Here is a 25497-nt window from a genome sequence, read left to right on the forward strand (position 1 = left end):
ACCTCCCTGTTATTAATGCAATACTGTATCTTCACAAGTAAGATGGTCATAAAACAAAGGTCATTTTTAGACAAGCTTTACCATGTCAACTCATGAAGAATATCCTGAAAGTATCAACTCATGTCCTCTCAAATTCATGTTGAAAACTAGAAAATAGATGCAAACATCAACATCCATCTTGAAATAAATCACAAAAATGCAGTTTTATTTTTGTTTTGAATGGGACCTTGTGATGAGCTAGTAAATTGTAGGACTATGCTAATTTGGAAAATATAGTATTTTTTATTTGCATGATAAATTTAAATGTATACTTTAGTTGATTACATTGTGTCAATGAGTTCTATGGCCCCAAAGCTTGACAGCAAATTTTACAACATGCTATTCCAAACATGCAAGCAAGCCAATTTTCTATGGAAATGTCTGACCTGAGAATGTTTCAAACAGGGAGGGCATTGGGACATCAGCCGTCCCTGCCTGTAAAGTCCACAAGAGAGGGAGTCTTCAGCTAGCTGGTTACGCTCGATGATGCCAGAGAGGAAGAGGCAAAGCGAGAGGATTTACTCTGCCCAAAATCTGTCGGAGTGAGATTAAGCCCTTTTTCTGTACGGAGGTATATGAGAGTGTCGGAAGTTGAATTACGTTAGGCTTGCACAACGATTTAGTTGTGCATGTTCACTCTCGCCTATGCCCTCTCATTGGTTAGAATGGTCCCACATGATCGCGCCTGCCTTCAATCATTGAGGGCATGTATTTCCATCGTTAGAACGGTCACTCTGCTATCTACTCATTATAATAGATCATCTTTGATAGTGTTCAATTTTTCAAGATGTCGTCGCTGGAACAGAGACTCTCCCGAATCGAGGAGAAACTAAAGCAAGAAAATAAAGAAGCTCGTAGAAGAATTGACCTCAATATCGACATGAGTCCACAACGTTCACGTCCGAGGCCAAGTGAGTATCCGTGGGGGAGTCGGTAACGGAGAGAGGAAAGGGAAAATAAGCGAAAGGAGAGGCAGAGTGAGGGGGTGTAATAGGGATATGCTGATGCTGTTGGCTAACAGGCTAAATGGATAAACAAATACCTCAACTCGGGACGTTGCCCTGCCCAGAGGTGTCATGCCTTTTCCACGTATATAACATATCACATAAACATTTTGAAACTATGTAAACCAGAATTTTATATCAGTGCAACGTTGTAACAGAAACTCAATTTAAATCCCGAACTGTGTTTTGGTTCTGTCCTGGCAACTGCTGGCTAGCAACTAGCTAAGTTAGCTCTAGTAGGCCCCATCATCCATCCGTCAGTCAATTTGTTGTTGTTAATTTCTCAACACGGAAAATGTACTATTTATCAGTATTTGACATTTTATATCTGGTCTAATATGGTTCATTAACCAGATATGGCTTGTGTGTGTATACATTTCTAGCGAAACTTTAAATATGATTTTGACCGAGTCAATGTTGTTAGTAGCCAGCTAAGCTAACGTTAGCTTTTCGAGCTAACGCAGCTTGCCAGTTAGTTGCGTGAACAAACTTGCCAGCTGTAACGTTCAAGATAGCTAGCAAACTACCCCTGAAATTGGCTCTTGTCACGTCACAAATTGCACGAATATAGTGGTGTTAGTAACTACAAAACTAAACAAAAACTTGTGTTTTCATTTTCTAAACCAATTCCATATGTCTGATAAACTCGTGATTTGTTTTGCATTAATGCTGTTCTCATATTTTGGGCATGATGGATACTTCTTTATTTCGGCAGTCTTGAACATCTTTGGCAGGTAATGTTTTGGTCATAATGTAGACGAACACATCTGGCAGAATGTGTGGGCATAATATAGCTGGCTAGCTAGAGACTTTGCCAGCCAAGCCACCAAAATGCACCATGCGGGATTTATCCCAACAGCCCCGATTTAGGATCAGCTTACAGCCGATATGAAGGTCAAACATTTCAAACAGACTTGGCTCCTGCCCAATGCTTATGAGTGAATTTCGTTTGCACCATTCAATGCCAGCCACATTCAGTGCAATGTGGTGATATGGGTACTCAACCCTATGCTGATAGTGGTGGTGTCGCCCTGAGGTCAATTTCTATACTTTTATATCAAGTTATTTAATGTGTTTTCTTCTCACTGCGTTTCTTCTTGATGCGTTCTCTCTCCCAGCCTCATTGGAAAGCTAAAGGCATGGGAAAGCACAGATGGTGTGGTAATGCAACTCTTATCTTTGACGAGCTCAGCATTTGAGGTGCTAGTTTTTTTTTATTTTCGCACACAGCATATCAACTGGTCTGATGTGCTCTTATTTGATTGAACCTTCCTTCATTTTGTTTTGTGTGTGTGTGTTAGTATGGGGTTGTAGTTCATTGGTGTGTGTGTGTGTGTGGTAGTTTATTGGTGAGTCTCTGTGGGTGTTAGACAGGGTATGTGAGAGTGAGTACCTGGCATTGAACAGTGCAGTAATGTGCACGTGTGTATTTTCTCTCCTCTGTCCAGTCATCGTGATCCAGCTCAGTCCTGCTCCAGCTCCTTCCCAACGTGCAGGTATCATTCAATCATCGCTCTCTCTCTCTGCCACTGCACCCTCCATCCTTCCTTCTCTTTTTCACAATCCATTCTTTATCCCTCTCCTTTCTCTCCCCATCTCCATGTCACTCCTCCTATTCAATAGAAAGGGAACATTTCACCCTCAGTAGCTCAGAACAGAACGTATAGACGCTAGTAACTTCATACATTCTTCAGGTGGTTTCACCAAACCTGAATGGCTGGCCTGACTGATACCTAACCAGCTTATACATTATCCTTAGAGTTGAATGTAGGCCTAAATGAATTGCAGTACATAACACAACACACAGCCAATGAATTCTCCTCTTACAAAATATGTGTAATAGGCTAAGGCTATTGATGTGTAAAATTGATAATTTCAGATGTTTAGCCCACAATTGTACACAGCACACCTAAAATATTCTATTCTGACAGTATGGAAGCCAAGAGGCATTTTCTATTTTCAAGTGGCCATTTGCACTGTATCCCCAGTTGGATGCAGTCTCACCTCCACTCTAATCTCATTCTCCCTCCATCTTTCCATCCCTTCTCCATGTGTGAGTGCCAGTGGCAGGGCAGTGGGTGTGTATGCCTGGGTCTGCGTGTGTGTGAGGATATTATTAACCCGTTTTGCTGGATGCAGAGAAAAGGTGCATGTGGCTTCCTGCACGGTTTTTATTACACAGTCTAATCCAGCATCCCACCACCGGTTGGTCTGCAGGAGTGTTGCTGTGACCAAATCTGACCACCTCTTCTCTTCCTCCTTTCACATCTGAAGACTTGTCCTTCAGTCTGTTTGTCTGTCATGTCTTCATCCAGGCTGGGCCCAAGCTGGCATTCTCTTTGCTCTGCAGTTCAGGCTGTGACAGGTTAATTTCTGTCTGTCTTGTGTCTCCGGCTGTTTCTTCCGTGCTCTTCCTCAGGGTCAGATAGTGTTCTTTGTGCGCTAACTAAGTATTCTCTCCTGGCATCCCCCTTGCAGTGGCACTGTCAATTGCCAGCGGTGCCTAAGTGGCTGATGTGTGTGTCTGTCTGGATCCAGCTGTGTGGAGGGCTGTCTGGTCTTTGCCAAACCAAAAATTGCCCGAGTCCTTTACTAACCCCCACTAACCAATTCTCTCCAGTGAGCAGGTCCTGGCTGCAGGTGATTGAACCAGGGATAAAAGCTACTGCCTGGTGTTGGTGCATTTTTCTCTTGAAAATACGTTTTTTTTTTTTAAGAACTGGTCAACACTATCTCGTTGCTTTGAAAACCTCAAACAAACCAAAGGCTCCGAAGGTGCCCTTTGCAAAACGACCCCATTTACATATTAGGAATGGGGCGCTCTTCACACAGTGTATAAAACATATCATATGAAATGTGTTCATTTTATCTAAAGACAATATGGTCTGAACGGTCTGAACTGAAGGTTGGGGGGGGGGTTGGACTCCTCTCCAGGGGGGTCTCAGAGGTCACTGAGAGAGCTCCAATGTTCTGCAGCAGAGGGTCCACTCCATTTGGTGGTGCTGCTAGCTAGATACTGACTGAGCAGCAGTCTGAACGCATGGCCTGTTTGTGTGGTTGCATGGCGGGTCAAAGCTAACACTACTCTCGTAGCTGGTCTCCACTGCTCAGTGCTCACCCTGTCTACTTTACCCTGTGAAGTGTCGTCTCCTTGAACAATAACACTTTTAGCCTGTGTCAAATTATGCTGTAAAAATGAATCGACTAAACAAGCCTTCAAGTTCAATTGAAGTTGTTTACCTATGCTTTGCTAATACACAGGCTAAGGGTTGTCTTGCTAATACTTGTGGAATGTCTTGTCGAAGTGTTCATATTGTGGTCTATAGACATTCACAGCCGACCTCTGTTGGAGACTGAACTGATATCGTTCTACTTACACTGCTCTGTCTGTCCATCAAGGTCAAATTGAGCATGGACTGCTTTCATTCACTCCTTTCGAAGTATGAATAGAAACATGGGGGAGTCCCAGATGGTACAATTTCCCTTATAGTGTACTACTTTTGACCTGGGCCCATAGGGCTCTGATCAAAAGTAGTGCACTAGGGGAAGTTTGGGATGCACACTAAATGTGTACAAACTGAGAGGCAATGGGTGAGACCTTGAAGTAGAATAACCCTGAATTTTATAAGCCAACCTATACAGTGTGTTCGGAAAGTATTCAGACCCCTTCACTTTTCCCACATTTTGTTACGTTAGCCTTATTCTAAAATGTATGACATTGTTTTTCTTCATCAATCTACACAATACCGGGGCGGCAGGTAGCCTAGTAGTTAGAGCGTTGGGCCAGTAACCGAAAGGTTGCTTGATCAAATCCCAGAGCTGACAAGGTAAAAATCTGTCGTTCTGCCCCTGAACAGGGCAGTTAACCCACTGTTCCTAGGCTGTCATTGTAAATAAGAATTTGTTCTGAACTGACTTGCCTAGTTAAATAAAAAATAGTCCATAATGACAAAGCAAAAACAGTTTAAAAAAAATGTTGCTACTTTTTTTTCCTTCACATTTCACAAGTATTCAGTCCGTTTACTCAGAACTCTGTTGAAGCACCTTTGGCAGCAATTACAGCCTTGAGTCTTCTTGGGTATGACACTACAAGCTTGGCACACCTATATTTGGGGAGTTTCTTCCATTCTTCTCTGCAGATCCTCTCAAGCTCTGTCAGGTTGGATGGGGAGCATTGCTGCACAGCTATTTTCAGGTCTCTCCAGAGATGTTTGATCGGGTTCAAATCCGGGCTCTGGCTGGGCCACTCAAGGACATTGAGGCTTGTCCCAAATCCACTCCTGCATTGTCTTGGCTGTGTGCTAAGGGTCGTTGTCCTGTTCGAAGGTGAACCTTCGCTCCAGTCTGAGGTCCTGAGTGCTTTGGAGCAGGTTCATCTTTCCCTCGATCCTGACTAGTCTCCCAGTCTCTGCCACTGAAAAACATCCCCACAGCATGATTCTGCCTACACCATGCTTCACCATAGGGATGGTGCCAGGTTTCCTCCAGAAGTGACGCTTGGCATTTAGGCCAAAGAGTCCAATCTCTGTTTCATCAGACCAGAGAATCTTGTTTCTCATGGTATGAGAGTCCTTTAGGTGCCTTTTGGCAAACTCCAAGCAGGCTGTCGTGTGCCTTTTACTGAGGAGTGGCTTCTGTCTGGTCGCTCTACCATAAAGGCCTGATTGGTGGAGTGCTGCAGAGATGGTTGTCTTTCTGGAAGGTTCTCCGACCTCCACAGAGGAACTCTGGAGCTGTGTCAAAGTGACCATTGGGTTCTTGGTCACCTCCCTGACCAAAGCCTGATTGTTCAGTTTGGCCGGGCGGCCAGCTCTAGAAAGAGTCTTGGTGGTTCCAAACTTCTTTCATTTAAGAATGATGGAGTCCACTGTGTTCTCGGGGACCTTCAATGTTGCAGACATTTTTTGGTACCCTTCCCTAGATCTGTGCCTCGACACAAGCCTGTCTCGGCACTCTAAGGACAATTCCTTTGACCTCAACGCTTGGTTTTTGCTCTGACATGCACTGTCTGCTGTGGGACTTTTTTATATAGACAGGTGTGTGTCTTTCCAAATCATGTCCAATCAATTTAATTGACCACAGGTGGACTCCAATCAAGTTGTAGAAACATCTCAAGGATGATCACCAGAAACAGGATGCACCTGAGCTCAATTCCAAGTCTCATAGCAAAGGGTCTGAATACATATGTAAATAAGGTTTCTGTTTGAATTTTTTATGAGTAAATGTGTAGATTAAGGAAAATTGTTTTTTTAATCCATTTTACAATAATGCTGTAACAAAGTGGGGAAAAAGTCAAGGGCTCTGAATACTTTCTGAAGGCACTGTAGACCTGTAACTGTCAGGGTGTTTTGAATAGCCCGTCAGTGACAGGGAGTTGGCAGAATCCCAGTGCACCAATGCTATTTGGCTTCCTTTCCTTAGGTCTCTCTCTGTATCACTGTTTGGTCAAAGAGCTAGATAGATTCTGCTACAGCGCTGCCCTCTTCAATGCTGTAAGCTCAATGATCATTAAGAAGAGAGATGTGGAATTGATTACAGTAACACTAGCCTGGGTGCCAGTCTGTTTCTGACAACGACAAGTTTCCTAAAGCAGAAACGGGCTAAAACAGACTGGCCTCCAAGCTACAAAAGGACAGCCCCAGTCTTCCTCTTTTACCTTCCCTTCTTTATAAATCTCCTCTCCACCCCAGCTCTTCAGCTTCCCCTGGCTAACGACGGAGGGGGGAGTCGCTCCTCATCCTCTGAGAGCTCGCCCCAGCACCATTCCTACCCCAGCCGCCCGCGACACATGCTCAACCTGCCCACGCCACAGTACAGCCTGGTGAAGAGCGTGGAGAAGTAAGACAAACGCGCATGCACGGAGCATACACACACGTGCATGATGCAGATACGCACACAAATGTATACACATGCACACGGAGCATTCATGTTCTGGAAAGGGATACAGAAAGTTTAAAAACCGCTTCCATTCACACACATGCGTCAAATGACGCACCTAACCTTTTTGTGCGTCTGTGCCGTGTCCCCTTAGTGCGGAGATAGACCAGAAGCTGCAGGAGATCATGAAACAGACAGGCTACCTGAAGATCGACGGCCAGGTAAGAGACAATAGCATTGCCTGAAGCGATTATTATTTTTTGCTATTTCTCTCTACTCATTAAAAATAATGTGCTGTATTGACAAGGAGACGGTACACCATTTATAACCGGATAGAATACACAGCATTATAGGTTCTGTAGTACATCATGCTACATATGCCATGTATGTTTGTCATTGACATGTTGTGACTCGTCACCTGTTCCCCTCCTCAGCGGTACCCGGCTGAGGTCAGTGACCTGATCAGCGAGGGGGAGATCGGCAGCGGCACGTGCGGTCAGGTGTTCAAAGTGCGCTTCAAGAAGACGGGCCACGTCATCGCCGTCAAAGTAAGCCTTGTCCACCTCCAACCACAGCTTGTTGGCATTAAGACAATATATAATAGTACTGAAATGCATTTTAAACAGGCAGTCTGGAAGCGCGTTACATTGTCTGGCAGGGGGTCACTTCACATTCATGTCTTGAGGATGAGGAGTCTGTCCATCCGGCCTCCGCTCTGATTCTGTTGTAATGGATGCATTGTCTTGTTGCAGTTTGACACTTACGATACAATATACTTTATTTTCCATTTTAGATGGAAATCAATTACATGGTGTCAGCATTAGGGATACACCAATATGACATTTTTGTCCGATTCCGATATTTTCTTTGCCCAAAAAAAATATATCGATATTTACAATTTTAGCAGCCTTTTAAGCGTTCTAGTACATTTTTAAATAGTTGAAACACACACACACACTGACCAAAAAGTTATTTTGTTGGCATTTACGTATGTCACCATTACCAGTAAAACATAATCAAACCTATTTCTTTCACTTACTTGCTGTGCTGTTTTGTTGTTCATTTGTTCAGTCTCAACCAGGATTTCATCATACATGTCAAGCAGTGACGTTTCAGCTCTCTGTCTGTCAGTGGCTTCTCTTCCAGTGCGCACTGTCACGGTGTCCGTTTCCATCTTGTCCAGCTGTGTCTAACATTTCACGTAAACCCTGTTTTCTTGTCTGCATCAAGTAGCGGTCCTTGTACCTAGCATAGAGCATGGTGGCGACACAGAAGATGTGCAGAGAGAATGCCATGGAAACGCTTGTTCACAGCCTCTTGTAGAGTACTTTTGCAAGTTTTAACCCCACGGTCTGTCGGCAGTTTTGTTGAGCAGGCGTCTCAATGCCATGACAGAGGGTATCACGTCTGCTGCAGACACAGTTGATGAGCAAATTTTTCCAGTCAGTTGTTCGAATGGCGCTAGGAGTGTGTTCATGTTTCAAACATGTTCTCAAATGCCATTGAAATGGCAGCAGCAGTATGAGAACCAGCACATTCTTAAGGATGAAATATGACTTTCCTCAGTAGGAAGTCCTCGTCGACCCGCTGTGCTGTCACTCAGCATGCTCGATGGGGTTGACATCGCTGGTCCGAATGTCAGTCGTGAAGCTAATAACAGTGACACCCATAGCAAGTTGCTCAGAGATGTGCGTTTCAACAATACTGTGTATCTCCGGTAGGCAACGTCTGGAAAAATAGCGCCTACTTGGTAGTGTGTACATGGGCTCGAGGTGGTTGACCAGTCAGCGAAAGCCAACATCCACGATAGAGAACGGTTGATTGTCGAGGGCAATGAATTCCATTTTCTTGGCGTTAATGGATTTCGCCTTTGAGTTGTCTCGCTGAAATGTTCTTACTCATTCAAATGACTGCTGGACTTGAACTTGTTTAGTTGTTGGAAGTGTCCGCTTAGTATTTTTCTGCTTTTGTTCTGTGTAGCGCTGTATTTTTTGGGGCGTCATTACGTTATATAGGTATGCACGTCAGCTTAGACATCGGCGACAAACTAGACATCGGGGCCGATGCCAATGTTGGCATTTTTAGCGAATATCGTCCGATTCATATATGCTTGCCGATATATTGTGCATCCCTAGACAGCATACAAACACAACATATTACATGCCGTACGGAAAACTGCAAAGTTAGTCCACAAGTACACACTTACATTTTAACATATTCAAAGTCTTTGCGGCCTACTGTCTGACCGTGTATTGGGCCTGCATCTGTCCTATGTCCCACTGTTCAACAGCCTAATGTCATGAAACTAGCCTTGCTCCTATTCTTTCTGAACAGTGGGAACCTTATTCGCCTTCCAGCAGCTCGAAACATTTGGCCTATTCTGTTATGCAAGTGCTGTGTGGATGTTCTACTGCCGCTATTTGGGATAAGGCCATAGCATTGGTTTTTCCTACTGTGGCAGAACACATAATTCCATAGCAGCCGATTTGACCAGAGGATATAACTGTTGGAGGCAGCCCTGGGCTGTTTGTCAGTTCAGTATCGCTGTTCTTTTTTCTACCGGTTTCTCTCTGGGCTTTGCCTTCCATTGTTTATCCTCACACAATGATAGTAATTATACTGTATCGTCGCCACAATTAAGCATTGTTAACCCCCCCCCCCCCCCCCCCCCCCCATTTATCTTAACTGTTTAACTATTAGGAAGTCAGTCACTAGTCTATGGGGGATTGCATACAATGCTTATCCTTGGTATACACAGTCATGGTTACAAGCACAAACAACATGGCCTACAGGGATAATGGCTGGAGCTGTAAATTATATATTATAGCTATGCAATTTAAGATGTAGAGTGCTATTATGTTTTGTTCAGCCTTAACTGGCAGGTATAAACTTTATAATCAGTGTGTTCTGTTCTTAAAATACATAGGCCTACCTCTATTGTTTAATCATATACAGTTTCACTTTTCACCATCTGGTGACCTACTGTATATAGATGAGAGGGAATACGTTTGCATGAGGGGGAATACGTTTGCATGAGGGGGAATACGTTTGCATGAGGGGGAATACGTTTGCATGAGGGGGAATACGTTTGCATGAGGGGGAATACGTTTGCATGAGGGGGAATACGTTTGCATGAGGGGGGGGGCAGCGGATGTAGGTTGCTGGAAACAGCTGATACCCTGGACTCTGGAGTGAGGTAGGTTACTATGGTTACCCGGTGACAGATTGGACTATGAAGCACTTTCAGTGGATAATCTCTTTTTAAATCCCCTTTTTAGTGTAGGATTAGTCCTAATCTGTGTCTGGGAAACCGGCAGTATGCGATAGGCTAATGGTTAAGTGCTAGACAGGTGTGTGGGTTGGGCGGAGTTGTAAATTAGTGGTGCCATCCAGTTGCTTGAAGTTCTCCTCCCTCAACTAAAACATCATCATTGAATGTTGATGACTGATTTATTGTGTGTGTGTGTGTGTGTCACTAGCAAATGCGCCGGACAGGAAACAAGGACGAGAACAAGAGGATTCTGATGGATCTGGATGTTGTGTTGAAGAGCCACGACTGCCCTTACATCATCCAGTGCTACGGCGCCATAGTTACCAACGTGAGTCACACACAGTTAAATAAGTTAATTTGCTACGCTATAGTTACCAACGTGAGTCACACGCACAGATAATTTAGTATGTCACATCATTTAAACCATATTTATTCATATGGACAGAAATAGCTTCTTTCTTGTAGCAGTTTCACTGTTCTGTTTAAAATGCCAATGTTATGCGACTGACTGTGATTGGTCCTCAGACGGATGTGTTCATCGCAATGGAGCTGATGGGGACGTGTGCTGAGAAACTCAAGAAGAGGATCCAGGGGCCCATACCTGAACGCATCCTGGGCAAGATGACCGTGGCAGTGAGTCTCTCCATCTCGCGTCTTATCTCTTGCGCTCTCATACCCTCAATTCAGGCTTTGAACTAAAACTCAAATTCAGAATTTAAAAAATTGCCCTTCATTTTCAATTTGGTGTCTTTATGTTCAGTTCCTCTCCTGAATTGAGTTCCAGTTGAGTTGACCCCATCCCATAAAAAGTTTGTTCACCTTCTCTTCAATGTAGTAGTGTGTTACCCTTTGTGTGTGCGTGTGTACAGATAGTGTCAGCTCTGCTGTACCTGAAGGAGAAGCACGGTGTGATCCACCGGGACGTGAAGCCCTCCAACATCCTGCTGGACAACAAGGGCCAGATCAAGCTGTGTGACTTTGGCATCAGCGGACGACTCGTCGACTCCAAGGCCAAGACCCGCAGCGCCGGCTGTGCTGCCTACATGGCTGTGAGTCACCTTGGTGGGAACACGTACCCTACCATGTTTAACCTACCGAAGTGAAGGCTGCCATTTTGATGCTAAAGCGCCACTATTTTTCCACCTGGGGTTGCACATAGCTCTGTGAAAATTCTGAATGCTGCTGTCCTCTGTAAAATGTGTTTAATTTCCCTGTGTATTGGTACACGAAATGCAGTTTCCCCCTAACCCAAGCCTGTTTCTGTGTGTTCCCAGCCTGAGAGAATAGACCCCCCAGATCCCAGCAAGCCTGACTATGACATCCGAGCAGACGTCTGGAGCCTGGGCATCTCTCTGGTAAAACACCCACACTACTGCATCACACCCTATTCCCTATGTAGTGCACTTCTTTTGGTCAGTCCTGTGCCTTCGTATTTGGCCCTGGCCAAAAGTTGAGAGCCTTATCTACCTTCTACGCTTTGACACTTCTCAATGTCCCGTCATCCATCTGAAAGGATCAAATGGGGGTAAGTAATATGATAATTGCTCCATCAAGCCTTTTGGTAGGCTAGGTGGACTTTTCACCGTATTGTTTACACCCAAACAGCTATTCACATCTACAAGGGAGCATGAAATGGTGTCTAGGTTAGGGGCTAAGGGTTGATTTCTAACTAGTGAAGAGGTTTGATAACTTTAGTCTTAGTGACCTGTCGTTGTGAGTGTAAAGGCTGGTTTACTGTCGGTCTACCGACATGTCTGTAGACAATTTACGTAGCGACTTCAAACTTGTCCTTATGAAAAAGTATAAACGCACAACGAGGTCAGCAATCCGGTGCTCCAAATAGCATACGTTCTCTATTTTAACACCAATAAACCCATCCGTTTTAAAAGTGAATTCAGTCAATGTCAACCAAGCAAGCAAGGCAACTAAAAGCAATTTTCTAAACAATGTTTTGGTTCGTTAGCCAGTTCAAATAATGACCAGAGAATAACTGACGTCTTTAACTGTAGCTACTTTTTATTCATTATTATAGGAAAATAAACTCACAAATAATGGCGAGTTTACATAAAATAGCTTACTGCCACAGTGTGACTAAATAAAAGTTTGTCATTGTATCTGAGAATTTTAGAACTCAGTCTGGTTGCTGTGGCAGTCTGGTAACCACAACAACAGACATAGCGACAGTCGCAACAAGAAAGCTGACAGTCACAGCGATGGTCTACAGATGTTCCACTGGAGTATAAATTTAAATATCGTTTTGACCAGCGACGCTTGTCACATTCTAATGGTCTACAGACATGTCGTTAGACCAAGTATAAACTGGCCTTAACGCTGTAATGTGTTGTCTCGGCCTGCAGGTGGAGCTGGCCACAGGACAGTTCCCCTATAAGAACTGCAAGACCGACTTTGAGGTTCTGACCAAAGTGCTGCAGGAAGACCCTCCCTCGCTCCCCCTCAGCATGGACTTCTCCCTCGACTTCCAGTCCTTCGTCAAAGACTGGTGAGACAAAACACACACCCACTGTGTGACTCATTGAGAGAGTTTATTATTCATTTCTGCAGTCTTACGGCTCTCAACCAGTCTCTGCTGACAGTACAGTTGCTAAGTAATATCAAGTGATATTTGTCTGTTCATTTCTACGTCACTGACTGCCTCTTTCCACAGCCTCACAAAGGATCACAGAAAAAGGCCAAAATACCACAAGTTGCTCGTAAGTCTCTCCCCTCCAGCTATTCACACACTGATTCACCACCACTCTAAACCATGATTTGGGATTACAAGAAAGGGAAGAATGTTGTCTGAATTAAATGTTTATTAGAAGAACAAAATCTGTACATTAGAGAGAAAGGGAATGGATGCAGTGTTCAAACTCCTCTCTTCTGCCCTTCCTCTCACTGATATCCCCCCCTCCTCCCCTAGGAGCACAGTTTCATTCGGCGCTATGAGGTGCTGGTGGTGGACGTGGCAGGCTGGTTCCAGGCGGTGATGGAGCGCACTGAGTCGCCGCGCAGCAGCCAATGTTACCACCAGCACCAGCTCCACTCGCTCTTCAGCAGGTAGCCACTGGCCCCGCCCCGGAGCCACTGGAGCCTGCAGCCGCCCCAGCCTGCAGCCGGGAGACCCCAGAGAGGGTCGGAGACACGGAGTAGGCCTTTATCCCTAGACAGACAGACTGGCTCGGTGGATTGATTGAGTCTGGTTGATTGACTGATTGAGTCTGGATCAGGACAGACAGACACGAGGGAGAGTAGAGCTTCACACTGTAGTTAAGCGTCATCAGAAGTCATATCAGCACATGTACATTATCATCGTGAACACTTCAGCACATACTGTAGGTTACTCTGTATCCACAATGCATGCACACTTTTCCATCTGTTCGATACTGACGTACAGTAGTGATACTGTAAATGCATTCACCTGGTTAAATACTACTCACTCACTAATCATATCTCACGCGCCTGTGTAATCTTGTTCAGCTCCAGCCCTAGTCATAGCTACGGGGTCTGACAACAGAGTAGTCGATACACACTGGAGCTAATTTCTGCTACATCATGTAGTGTTAAGACAATGTAAGAGTCCCTACGGCAAGCCCAGAGGCCCAGTTTCATCCGCAGTGATGGCTAGGCTCAGAAGTGGAAGGTTCAGTGCAATATTCAGCCGGGTGTTATTGTTTCTATACTTAGTCTTCAACAGGTTGTGTATGAGTGTGTGTACTAAGACACAAGTGTGCGCTCACTATTATGGATGGCATATAGCTGTCCCACTGTAGCTCTAACAGACCAACTAGACCCGCTGTATTTGTTTCAGTCTGGTTTTTAACCATCGTTTTGAAAATACAATAGATGACAGAAACTTTAACTTTGATTCAAATGCTTAGAGAGAATATCAACAAGTACATGTTCTAGCAGCTTTGAATTGGAAAAACGGCGAAAAATACAAAAAAAAAAGTTGGGTTATGCGTAGCTCTGTAGAAAAGGTGTTTTGTATTTATTTACTTTGAGTTCAGGATGGTTTTGCGTGGGACTGGATAACCGGTGGATAAGTGGGAGGGATACAGAGGAGGACAAAAGTCTGCCTTTTATCGGACTTGGTTTACTGCATTTACCCCAGATGCTGTAAAACTCACTCAGGGGAAACTGTACTGCCAGGTAGATGAGGTTTAAAGCAGTGTTGCTTATTGTTGAAGAGGAGTGTTAGAAAAGAAAACAGTTTGGAGGCGAACGGAGGGGAGGCGTGAGTTATTTGTGTCAAGAAACAGGCAAGAGACAGCAGCTTGCCCTTTACAAATAATACAATTAGATATTTTTTGGCTGTGGAGCATTTCAACCCTCCCTCCTTCCGCTCTTTCTCAATGGCACTCAGCCACTCACCCTCTTCTTTATTTCATTCTTTCAGCTGTTCCATCTTTTAGAGGCTCCACTGTTTTGTCAAACCAAAGGTGGTAGTTGTTGGTGGAGGGTGTCACACAAGACCCTCTCGTTGCTCCTGACTGCTGCCTCCCCTCCTGCAGAGCCAAAGCCAGGTAGAGAAGACTACCCCCTCCCTTTCCTAGCCTGAGCATTCGGAGTTTGTAAGACGGCACTGACAGATCTGGGATCAGGCTTCCCCAACACACAACCAAGCCAAATCACTGCTAGACACAGACACGATAAGAGAGGGAGATCAACGGTATGTCAGAGAAATGGAGAGAGGGAACCGGGAACGTCGACTATGAATATGTGCAGAAGAAGAGCTAGGGAGAAGCAAGACAAGGAAAGTTGGATTTAAAATAAGTATTTGGGGTGAAAACGAGTGGAGGAAGAGAAGGATAAGAAAGTGAGAAAGAAGGTCAAGAGAGGTACGTGACAGAAGGGTAAGGGCCATCTAGAGCTAGTGAGTGACAGCAGAGCGGTGAGTGTTTTGATAATGGAGAGATGTGAGGAGGAGAGAGTTTGGAGCCCTGAATTCAGCCATAGGCAGCCAGGCTATGGATCAGATGTTGGACATTGTAAAAGCTTTCAATGGTGTTGCACCAATATACCAATTATGATTTTTAGAGTGAATTAGGATTTGTGTTTTAATTGTTTGCTATTCTATTCATTATTGTATCTTTCAAACATATTTAATTATTTATTACGTTGCTACTACTGCTGCTAAATTTTTGCTTTAGACTGCTGTCGATAATTGTCCCCCAAAGGACAAATACTTAATACCAAATAAGTGAAGTTATGCAATGTCTTTACAGTTACCAAATACAGAAAAGCAAGTCTGATGGTGAAGGGTGTGAGAGAACAGTGACAGAGAGCTAAACCCATAGATGAGTAGCATAGGTTAACGTCACTAAACTAATCCATGCAATTGATGTACACCTCACATGTATCTAACAGTGTAATAGCATGTTGTAGTCACATATCGCACTACAGCACCAGCAGTGAAGGAGTGTCCGTCTGTCCGTCCTGACCTGTGAACCTTGACCCTTTGCTCCCTGATCTTAGACATTGTAGTCCATGGTCACCCTGATTTAGAATGGTCTGTCTACCTGTCCGTCTGTCTGTCCGTCCGTGGGCCTCCTGCAAGCTCGACCTTGACATTATACACCAAAGGTGTCATCAACGAAAACAAGTTATTACTGTTATTGATATTCTAATTGATTACTATGACTACGATATATTCAGAGTTTCTCTGTAGCTAGTGTGGGATAGGGGGGGGGGGGGTGCTTTAGGGGTAGCAATGCCCGTGTGTAGAATACAGGGAGAGACTTGTACTCTGACAAAGCCTGGGCACAGCAATCACACACACTCAGCCAGACAGACCTTTTTACTGTGTAAACTGGTACTGTAATAAGCCAATGCTCACCATCACCAGGTCTTGGGAGAGTTCAGGAGATTGGCTGTGTTGCAGGTAGAATATACATGGTTCTCTTATCGTTGTGGAATAGAGAACAGTGTTGGTTCTTTGCGTTATGTTTCAGTCTGCAACGTTCTGTTTGTTGTTGCGCCTCCGCAAATCATCATGTACCAACTTTGAACCATGGCTCTTTGGTTTTAGTTCTCCTATAGGCAATCAGGTAGTAATAACAGACACATTATTATACAAGCTAGGCTGCCTGGCCCACTTGCTAAAACAAAGTTCTAAAGTACTGACTTTATATGCACTTTTATTAGTACTATCCCTTGTAATTTACACGCTTTCTACCCCTTGGGTTGTCCAAAATCACTACAAAGTGCACTCTACTCAAAGTGCACCCTATTCCCCCAGTCTTGGCTGTCCAGTGCTGTGTCAGACCCAGTCTCCCACTGTCAACTTTCTCTTTTGTTTTGCTGATGTCTTTTTACAAGCACACACACGTGGTTGAAAAACACCTGACAGGTGACTGTGCCACTCTTCACCTTTCTAAAAACGGCAAGAACTGTTTTGGGCCCCTGGTGCAAAACCTGAATGACTTGGGTGTTTTAGTGTGTGTTTGTAAAATGTATAATACAATTTGAAAAAAGTTTGAATCCTAACCCATTGCCAAGGACAGCGGTGGCGCGCCACACACACTCCAAATGTAGGCTATAGACAATATGTCCACAGTGGTGCTGGTTGGCTGCTGTTTTGTGCTTTTGTTTGTTCTTAGCAGGCAGTGGCAAAGCCAGCGCTGTTAAAGATGTACTCTGGTAGGGTGCCTCAAATCACACCCTATGTAGTGCACTACTTTATCACCAGGGCTCATAAGACCCCGGTCAAAGGTAGTGCACAAAGTAGTGAATAGGGTGCAATTTTGGATGCACAGAGTAGTCTGCTGCTGCGCTGTACCTTGGGGGTGCGGTGGGAGGGTGTGTCATCGCCCCATCTGTAAGTAAAACCAAATATCATTTTCACTATGCAGTCATTCAAATCAGTCAGCTTGCTGTACGTTAGGAAGTACTCCTGTATATAAACATATGGTGATGAAACTGGAGTTGATGACTATGAGATCTTCTATCTAGAACGGTTGAATTCATGCCTTCAGCTAGTCCAGGGGGGAAATGATTTAAGCGAGAGACGTGTTTTTGAATGAGCTGACTATTTAAGGATTGTGTTGTGGTGGGGCCCTTGGGTTGTAGTTTTTGGGGTGGGTTAAATGGGGTTTGTAGTTTGGGAGTTGCTAGTCCAATGCTGTAAGTATATCAATTGCATGTTATTGTCACTGTAACTGCTATTGGATTTTAGATTAGGGACGGGGGGCACAACTCTATTTATAATTTTTACATATTATATATTCTTTTGCAAAATGTTGAATTGTATACTTAGGAAAATACACACTTGCCTTTGTGTTCTCTTGAATTGTTATCAATCTGCTATTTGCAATATGCATTTTTACTTGTATTGTCTTTTAGTTGGTTTCATGGCGAGAATGAGTTGTCATTTGTGTAGATCTTTTTTTGTCTGTTTCTTTTGCTGAATGTGCTGTGTGTCTTTAGTTCAATTAGCTGTGTGACTGAGGATGGATGGATGGAGGGCAAGGTCTGTGTCTTGGAAGTGTTTTGTCTATGATTATCATTTACCTTTTTCGTCTTTTTTATTAATTTGTATTTTATTCAGGGAAAAGATGACACCAAATTGAATAAAGACATTTCCAGATGATCCTAGAGAGGGGTTGAGATGGAGAGTGTGTGACAGTGTAGTTAGAGAAGTCTTCTTTCTGTCCTTCCGTAACGCCTGGGTCAAAGGTGTCTCTTTCTCTCAAAGCGGAGCGATCACTTTCACTGCTCCGTCTAGCCGCTTCTTCTTCCCCCTGTGTCGCTGTAAAACTTTGGTCCTCCGATATCCTCTTAACTGAATTTTGTTTTTTCTTTGACATGATCAAAATATCATGATTGATCGTTTCTCGGTTTAAATCTTTTGTGTGCCATTTTATTTCTCTACCCAGAAACCCACTTTGTTTTTGGTTCTCTGAAGCTGTATGGTCAAACTAATTTGACTGCATCTGAAATGGCACCCTATTCCCTAAATGGTGCACCAAAAGTAGTGCACTACATCAGGAATGGGGTGCCATTTGAGACAGCGCCAATGAGAGAGCGTCTTATTTATGCTGAAATTGTCATGAGTGGCGTTTGCACTTGGGCAGCTTTTGAGTCGGGTGGGGAGGAGTCGTTGGGAGCTCTTTTGGATTGCAGATGTCCCGTTTGACCAATCACAGACCTACGACTGGCAGAAAGGAAAAAAACTGATTTCAACAATGTATATGTATTATCACTATTTATTTATTGGTTGTGTTTTTGTTTTGTTTTTTAAAGCCAAACAAGACGCATGGTAAAGAGAATCGTCTGTCATTGGTGTTGCCGTTGATACAAAAGCCAAATATCAAACCACACTAACCCACAGGAAACATTGCTATTGTAATGGAGTGGTTTAAACTCTAGATGGTGTATGCTTTTTTAGTACTGGCTTGGCTGAGCTGTAGGATGTCGGTCTTCATGTTTGTATACTTTAGTGTGTGCACTCATTTGATTGAAATCCTGCTCAGTCAAGCCAAACAGGTTATGGTTTAAACCTTAACATTTACAACATGGGTGGTATTAGAGAGAGAGTGCTAAGCTAATACCCAATTTAAGTTAGCTCCTATTGTTTGAAACTTGGTTTGGTTTTACACAAGTAATGAATTATCCTCCTGAAACATACTCGCAGTCAACGTTTTACGTATACTCTGACTGGAAAAAATTGATTTCTATTACGAAGTGGACTGATTAGCTCGTATTTAATCTGTACTCTGTAGCGAGGTGGAAACCCTGTTTTTAAAATGTTGGTAAAGAATAATTTGCTTGTTCCCTAGGGTTTCTAAATGCAGTATTGCATGACTTGCTCGATTTGAAAGGGGGAAATTGTATACTTTTTCCATGGCCATTGCAATTTCATGGCTGTTTGTATGTATGACTCAAAGGGTTTGTTCTGACAGTTGTATCAATCTACACAGCTACTGTCTCCCTCTGCTTTTCGCTGTCTTTAATTTTCCGTTAAATTTCCTCTATTTCAAACAGAATAAATGCCATTATATTGTGAATACCTCAGGATTTTTTTGGAGACAAATCAAATAAAGAAAACTTCCAAAAAGTTGTGGAGACGTGTTACATGAGTCTTTATTGCCTGAAGTCTGCATGCCTCTTATGACTCAATGTTCTTTTTTAAATTATTTTTTTTAAAGCATATTGATGTAGGTCTCCAATAAAATACCAATAGATTAGAAAAAGATGTACTTTTTGTAAAGCGGGTAACATTCCTTGTTGCATGATCTTCATGTCAATTGAAAGCAACTAGAATGTTAGACAAATGCATTAAATGAAACCTTCCTATTCCATTGTGTGTACCATTTTGTGAATTTAACATTGATCATGAGATCGGGCTACTGAAAACAACGCAATGCAACCTAAGGCCATACAATGTTGATTTACTGTTTAACGGATGCCCCTATTGACACATGGGGTCTTGACAACAGAGATCCTTTAAAATGTCTGTCATTATATGGTACTAAGGTTGCTATAGTATTTTTACAAAGTTAACTTTTTGATTTGCTTGCCTGTCTCAAAAACAAAAATACATATTGTTAACTGTTTGTTAATCAAGTCTGTATGGTCTAACCTGCAGATACATTTAGGCTACACAGACAGCAGAGGACATGTCGTTAGAATGGTCTGGCTGAAAAGGATGGTAGGTCCCACAGTTTACTTTTAATAACCATTATGCAATGTATTAAGGCATCATGGAATTCCTTCCTTGTAGTGTAGGTGTCCATTTTCTCATGAGATTTGGCAGTACAATAATATTAGTCAAAATAACACGTCATCTGAGGGTAAAAACAAGGTAGGTTTTAGCAATGCTTTCCATAAGAGGCTAAAATGTTCTTGACAAGGGCCACAAATTTGGTTAGTCCAGGAAGTATCAAACGTCGTACCTTTCAGCTGCTGCTCCTTGGTCCAGTCAGGAAACTTTCTCTGGATCTTTTTGATGAAATTTATGAGAATCTCAGTGCCTTGTTTGAGATGTTCCTGACTGTCCCATTCTCCCTTTGGAGTGTGGTTGCCACCGTTTGGAGTAACATCAACCTAGGAAATATGATGGAAATCAATGGACAGCACTTCACTTACATTGTAATCAGAAGAGGATTGTGGGAGGAACTATAGGACAGGCTCATTGTAATGGCTGGAATGGAATTATTGGAACGGTGTCAAACGTCTGGAAACCACATTTGACTCTGTTCCATTAATTCCATTCTAGCCATTACAATGGTCCTCCTATAGGTCCTCCCACCAGCCTCCACTGTAATCTCATTCAAACATGGCACTCAGGATCAAAAAAGCGAACGGAAAACAGAAATAAGATTAACAACTTTATTAACCTATAAATTCCATTCATAGCTCTCGAATCTTGGTTTCGAGGGCCTGATTCATACCTTGGACACCAGGGATGTATTCATTAGGCACCAAGTGGAAGAAAACAGAGGGACTCCCTGGATTTGTCCAATAAGAAAGCTTTCACTCTAGTGGTAGCATGAGACGGAGTCTACAACCCACACAAGTGGCTCAGGTAGTGGCCTGCTGGAGGTCATTTTGCAGGGCTCTGGCAGTGCACCTTCTTGCACAAAGGCGGAGGTAGCGGTCCTGCTGCTGGGTTGTTGCCCTCCTACGGCCTCCTCCACGTCTCCTGATGTACTGGCCTGTCTCCTGGTAGCGCCTCCATGCTCTGGACACTACGCTGACAGACACAGCAAACCTTTTTGCAAGAGCTCGCATTGATGTGCCATCCTGGATGAAATGCACTACCTGAGCCACTTGTGTGGGTTGTAGACTCCGTCTCATGCTACCACTAGAGCAGGGGTGTCAAACTCATTCCACGGAGGGCCTAGTGTCTGCAGGTTTTTGGTTTTTCCTTTCAATAAAGCCCTAGACAACCAGGTGTGGGGAGTTCCTAACTAATTAGTGATGTTAATTCATCAATCAAGTACAAGGGAGGAGCGAAAACCCGCAGACACTCGGCCCCCCGTGGAATGAGTTTGACACTTGTGCACTAGAGCGAAAGCACCGCCAGCATTCAAAAGTGACCAAAACATCAGCCAGGAAGCATAGGAACTGAGAAGTGGTCTGTGGTCACCACCTGCAGAACCATTCCTTTTTTGGGGGTGTCTTACTAATTGCCTATAATTTCCACCTTTTGTCTATTCCATTTGCACAACAGCATGTGAAACTTATTGTCAATCAGTGTTGCTTCCTAAGTGGACAGTTTGATTTCACAGAAGTGTAATTGACTTGGAGTTACATTGTGTTTAAGTGTTCCCTTTATTTTTTGGAGCAGTGTATATATAGTGTACAAGGATTTCCCCTCTCTATAGTGTGTTTGATTTACAGCAAGTCACAGCTCTGTCCAGAAATAACCAAGCATGGATAGCTGTTAGTGATGGGTCGTTCGCGAACAAACAGCCTTTTTGAAAGGCTCTTTTTGGTGAAAAGAGCCTCACTTGGCTGCCTGATTAGCATACTTTTAATATTTGCAACCTAGTCTCAGAGCATTTCGAATTATTCTGTACGTTATTCTGAGACACTCCATTTAGTATGCTATGTTACGTTTCGTATGTTATGAATTACAATTCGTATTATATGTTACGAATTTGCAAAACGTACAATATGTTACAATTGGAAAACATATATGTTACGAATTTTGACTAGCTGGCTAACGTTAGCTAGGCTAGGGTTAGGGTTAAGAGAAGGATTAGCTAAAATGGTTAGGGCTAAGAGAAGGGTTAGCTAAAAGGGTTAGGGTTAGGGGGAGGGCTAGCTAAAAGGGTTAAGGTTAGGGTTAGAGGCATGGTTAGCTAACATGCTAAGTAATTACAAAGTATCTCAAAAATAGTAAGTAGTTGAAAGTGAGGTGGAACCCCTGTTTTAAAATGTTTTGGTAGAGAATCATTTGCTTGTTCTCTAGGGTTTCTAAACACAGTATTGCATGACTTGCTTTATTACAAGGAGAAATTGTGTACTTTTTCCATGGCTATTTCAATTCCAAGGCTTTTTGTATGCATGTATGAATGACAAAGGGTTTATTCTGACAGGTGTATCAATCTACACAGCTACTGTCTCACTCTGCTTTTTGTTGTCTTTCATTTCCCTGTCTCATTTCCTCAATATTTCAAACAGAATAAATGCCATTATATTGTGAATACCTCAGAATATTAAAAATCTTTTTTTAACACTTAAAAATCGAATAAAGAAAGAAAACTTCCAAGAAGTTTTGTTACATGAGTCTTTATTGCCTGATTCCTGCCTGCCTCTTATGACTCAAACATAACATTCTAATACATGTTTTTAACACAATGTAAACCCTTACACATTCCTCATTACATTGATCTTCATGTTGATTGGAAAAACCAGACTACTGAACTAGAAAGAGAAAAAAACGTAGCAACTACAATGTCAGACAAATACATCAAACTAAATCTTCATATTACATTGTGTATAACATATTGTGAACGTATCATTAATCATCATAGCAGGTTACTGAATGGTCCAACACCTGAGGAAGTTTGAAAATAGTTGAACTACACAAAGTAACCTATCAGATCCTCTGTCATTCCAATGGTCTGGATGCTGGTCAATGATAAGGAGTCCAAAAGCTACTATCTCTTTCAAAATGTATGATATGAACTGAAGAAGAAGAAGGATTTAGCTATTAGCCACGCAGTTTTATAAATAAATCACCAGAGTTTGTAGTAGTGAGCGTTTGTAGTATTGATTACAGTTAGCCTACTTTAAAGGGGAAATCATTAGTTGAAACAATAACAAAGCGTTCTTGCCAGCACTGTTTAGGTAAAAAGCTGAGGGATGGGGGTGGGGAAATGTAACCACTAAATTCCTAGACAGAGCTATGGAAGCACAAGCTTTTCATTACACCCGCAATAACATCTGCTAAATATGTGTATGTGACCAATAACATTTGATTTGATTTGCAAGGACTGACCTTACATGATATAGCAACTGCAGATTGCCCCTTTAACTGTGTATATTTTTTATAACTAAAGGTTTTTGCCAAATGTGTATGTCTCTTGCTGAATTGCAATGCTAACACATCAGAATGATTGAATAAAACTGAACCACACAATGTAATGTTCTGTTTTATTTACCCTCAGACCAAGTTGGTGTGATACCATTGAGCCCTGGCAACAACGTCATTGGAATAGTCCTTTCCAGTGGTGTTCTCATCCACTTCCTCACATAGCGAATCGATCTCTTCATCCCCCTGGTTGTAGGAAGCTATTCCCCCTGAAAAGTAACAATCATGGCCGGATTACCAACCAGCCGTGCAGTTGATTGTTAGAATTGTTTGCCATTGTATTCCCCCCACCCAACCCACCCAGCAAGTATCAACTAGCAAACGTTGTACCTTTAAGCTGCTGCTCCTTGGTACATTCAGGAAACTTGTCTTTGATTTGTTCGATGAAATAAATTAGAATCCCAGTGGCTTGTTCAAGATGTTCCTTACTGTCCCATTCACCCCTTCTCTTGTGGTTGCCACCATTTGGGTCAACATCAACCTAGGAAATATATTATGGAAATCAATGGACAGTACTTCACTTCTGTTGTAATGCCATTTAAACATGTCATTTCAGCATCAAACAATAAAAGGTCATGGAACTAGAAATAGGTTCAATGGCTTTTTAAAGTTAATTTGTATAAACTCCATTTATAGCCTCCTTCACAAATCCAGATACCAACTCAGTCGCCTTGTGGTTAGAGTTTCTACCCTGAGATTGGAAGGTCCCCGGTTGTCATACTAAAGACTGTAAAAATGTCTCTCTGCTTGGCACTCAACATTAAGGAGATAGACTGGGGTTAAGACCATGTGATAAACTAGCATCCTGTTCAGGAGTTGTACTTTTACATCAACCTCTCTCATGCTACAGACACAGGAAATATGCTGTCTGGCCCCCATCGTGCAAGGCTACTAAAGCGTACTGTATGCGTCCAAGTCGAAACAGTTTGCGTATATATTATGTTTTTTTGGCAGCACCAAAGATATTGAATTATTTTTCCATCAGTGTCCCTGAAAGAAATTAGATGCATGATCACTCCACAAGCGATGAATAGTTACACATAATCTGAGTGCCTACCTGCATTAGCCCAAAGCAGACTAACAAGGTGACACCAATCGGTGCGCCCTAAGTGCTGGCGTGCTATAAGTGCTAGCGTCTCTATCTGTGTGTGAGATCCCTTCAAGCATTCCAATTATTTGAAAGATATTGTTTCAAAATAATGACTTTTTTTCTCAATAATTGTTGCCTTGAGTCAATGACTTTAGAAGGCGGTATAGTTATGATTTAAATGGTTTGACCATCCAGATCTATTTTCACTTGTAAGATATCCAGAAACAATGTGTCGTGGACCACCTCTGGAGCTGGTCAGGTAGATCTGATCACGATCAGTTCACAACGGGTCTTTTAATCGTTCACACCTGTCTAAATGTGGGCACAATGTGAATGTGGACAAGATCAGGACGAATGTTAGTGCCAGGTATTTAAAGGGCTATATAAAACAATGGCATCTAGTTTCTTCTTGCCGTGGGCTAGCCTATATTGTTCCTTTAAAATGAGGCAGAAGTTAAAGTTTAGATTAGAATGTGTTAAGCCTGTGCAATGATGCACTGTTTAACTTTTGGATGATTTTCGCCAGTAGTTTTGAAAGTAGTGCTCACGAGCCAAAAGTGCTCCCCGTTTCTTGTCTACTACGTCATCCAATTGTATACTGCAGTGGCTTGCGAAAGTATTCCCCACCCCTTGGCATTTTTCCTATTTTGTTTGGGGAATTAAAATTGATTTTTGGGGGGTTTGTATCATTTAATTTACACAACATACACTTTGAAGATGCAAAATATTTTTTCTTGTGAAACAAACAAGAAATAAGACAAAAAAAATGAAAACTTGAGTGTGCATAACTATTCACCACCCAAAGTCAATACTTTGTAGAGCCACCTTTTGCAGCAATTACAGCTGCAAGTCTCTTGGGGTATGTCTCTATAAGCTTGGCACATCTACCCACTGGGATAGCAAAACTGCTCCAGATCCTTCAGCTCCTTGGGTTCCACTGGTGTACAGCAATCTTTAAGTCATACTACAGATCCTCAATTGGATTGCGGTCTGGGCTTTGACTCGGCCATTCAAGACATTTAAATGTTTCCCCTTAAACCACTCAAGTGTTGCTTTAGCAGTATGCTTATGGTTATTGTCCTGCTGGAAGGTGAACCTTCGTCCCAGTCTCTGGAAGACTGAAACAGGATTCCGTCAAGAATTTCCCTGTATTTGAATGAATCATGCAACATGT

At 42.8% G+C, this 25497-nt stretch overlaps 1 protein-coding gene across 2 annotated transcripts; it reads left to right on the forward strand.

Annotated features, from left to right (window-relative positions):
* Window positions 1-524: 524 nt before the first annotated feature.
* Window positions 525-19249, forward strand: LOC129843367 (dual specificity mitogen-activated protein kinase kinase 7-like). Of its 2 annotated transcripts, XM_055912071.1 has the most exons (12): window positions 525-950; window positions 2492-2539; window positions 6734-6881; window positions 7075-7141; window positions 7355-7468; window positions 10400-10519; window positions 10717-10824; window positions 11061-11240; window positions 11466-11546; window positions 12549-12691; window positions 12857-12902; window positions 13112-19249. In XM_055912071.1, the coding sequence occupies exons 1-12, from the start codon at window positions 827-829 to the stop codon at window positions 13250-13252; spliced, it is 1320 nt and encodes a 439-aa protein (XP_055768046.1). In that variant the 5' UTR covers window positions 525-826; the 3' UTR covers window positions 13253-19249. The 2 variants fall into 2 exon arrangements, with proteins under 2 accessions (XP_055768046.1, XP_055768047.1); XM_055912072.1 differs by lacking the exon at window positions 2492-2539 and having other exon boundaries at window positions 527-950.
* The last annotated feature ends 6248 nt before the right edge of the window (window positions 19250-25497 follow it).

The sequence above is a fragment of the Salvelinus fontinalis genome, unplaced genomic scaffold (genome assembly GCF_029448725.1).
Source record: "Salvelinus fontinalis isolate EN_2023a unplaced genomic scaffold, ASM2944872v1 scaffold_0127, whole genome shotgun sequence".
Taxonomy (NCBI): Eukaryota; Metazoa; Chordata; class Actinopteri; order Salmoniformes; family Salmonidae; genus Salvelinus; species Salvelinus fontinalis.

Coding starts and splice junctions, on each gene's coding strand:
- LOC129843367 (XM_055912071.1), top strand. CDS start 827: ATGTCGTCGCTGGAACAGAGACTCTCCCGAATCGAGGAGAAACTAAAG. Junction 10,520..10,716: donor ACGGCGCCATAGTTACCAAC/GTGAGTCACACA, acceptor ATTGGTCCTCAG/ACGGATGTGTTCATCGCAAT. Junction 12,903..13,111: donor CAAAATACCACAAGTTGCTC/GTAAGTCTCTCC, acceptor CTCCTCCCCTAG/GAGCACAGTTTCATTCGGCG.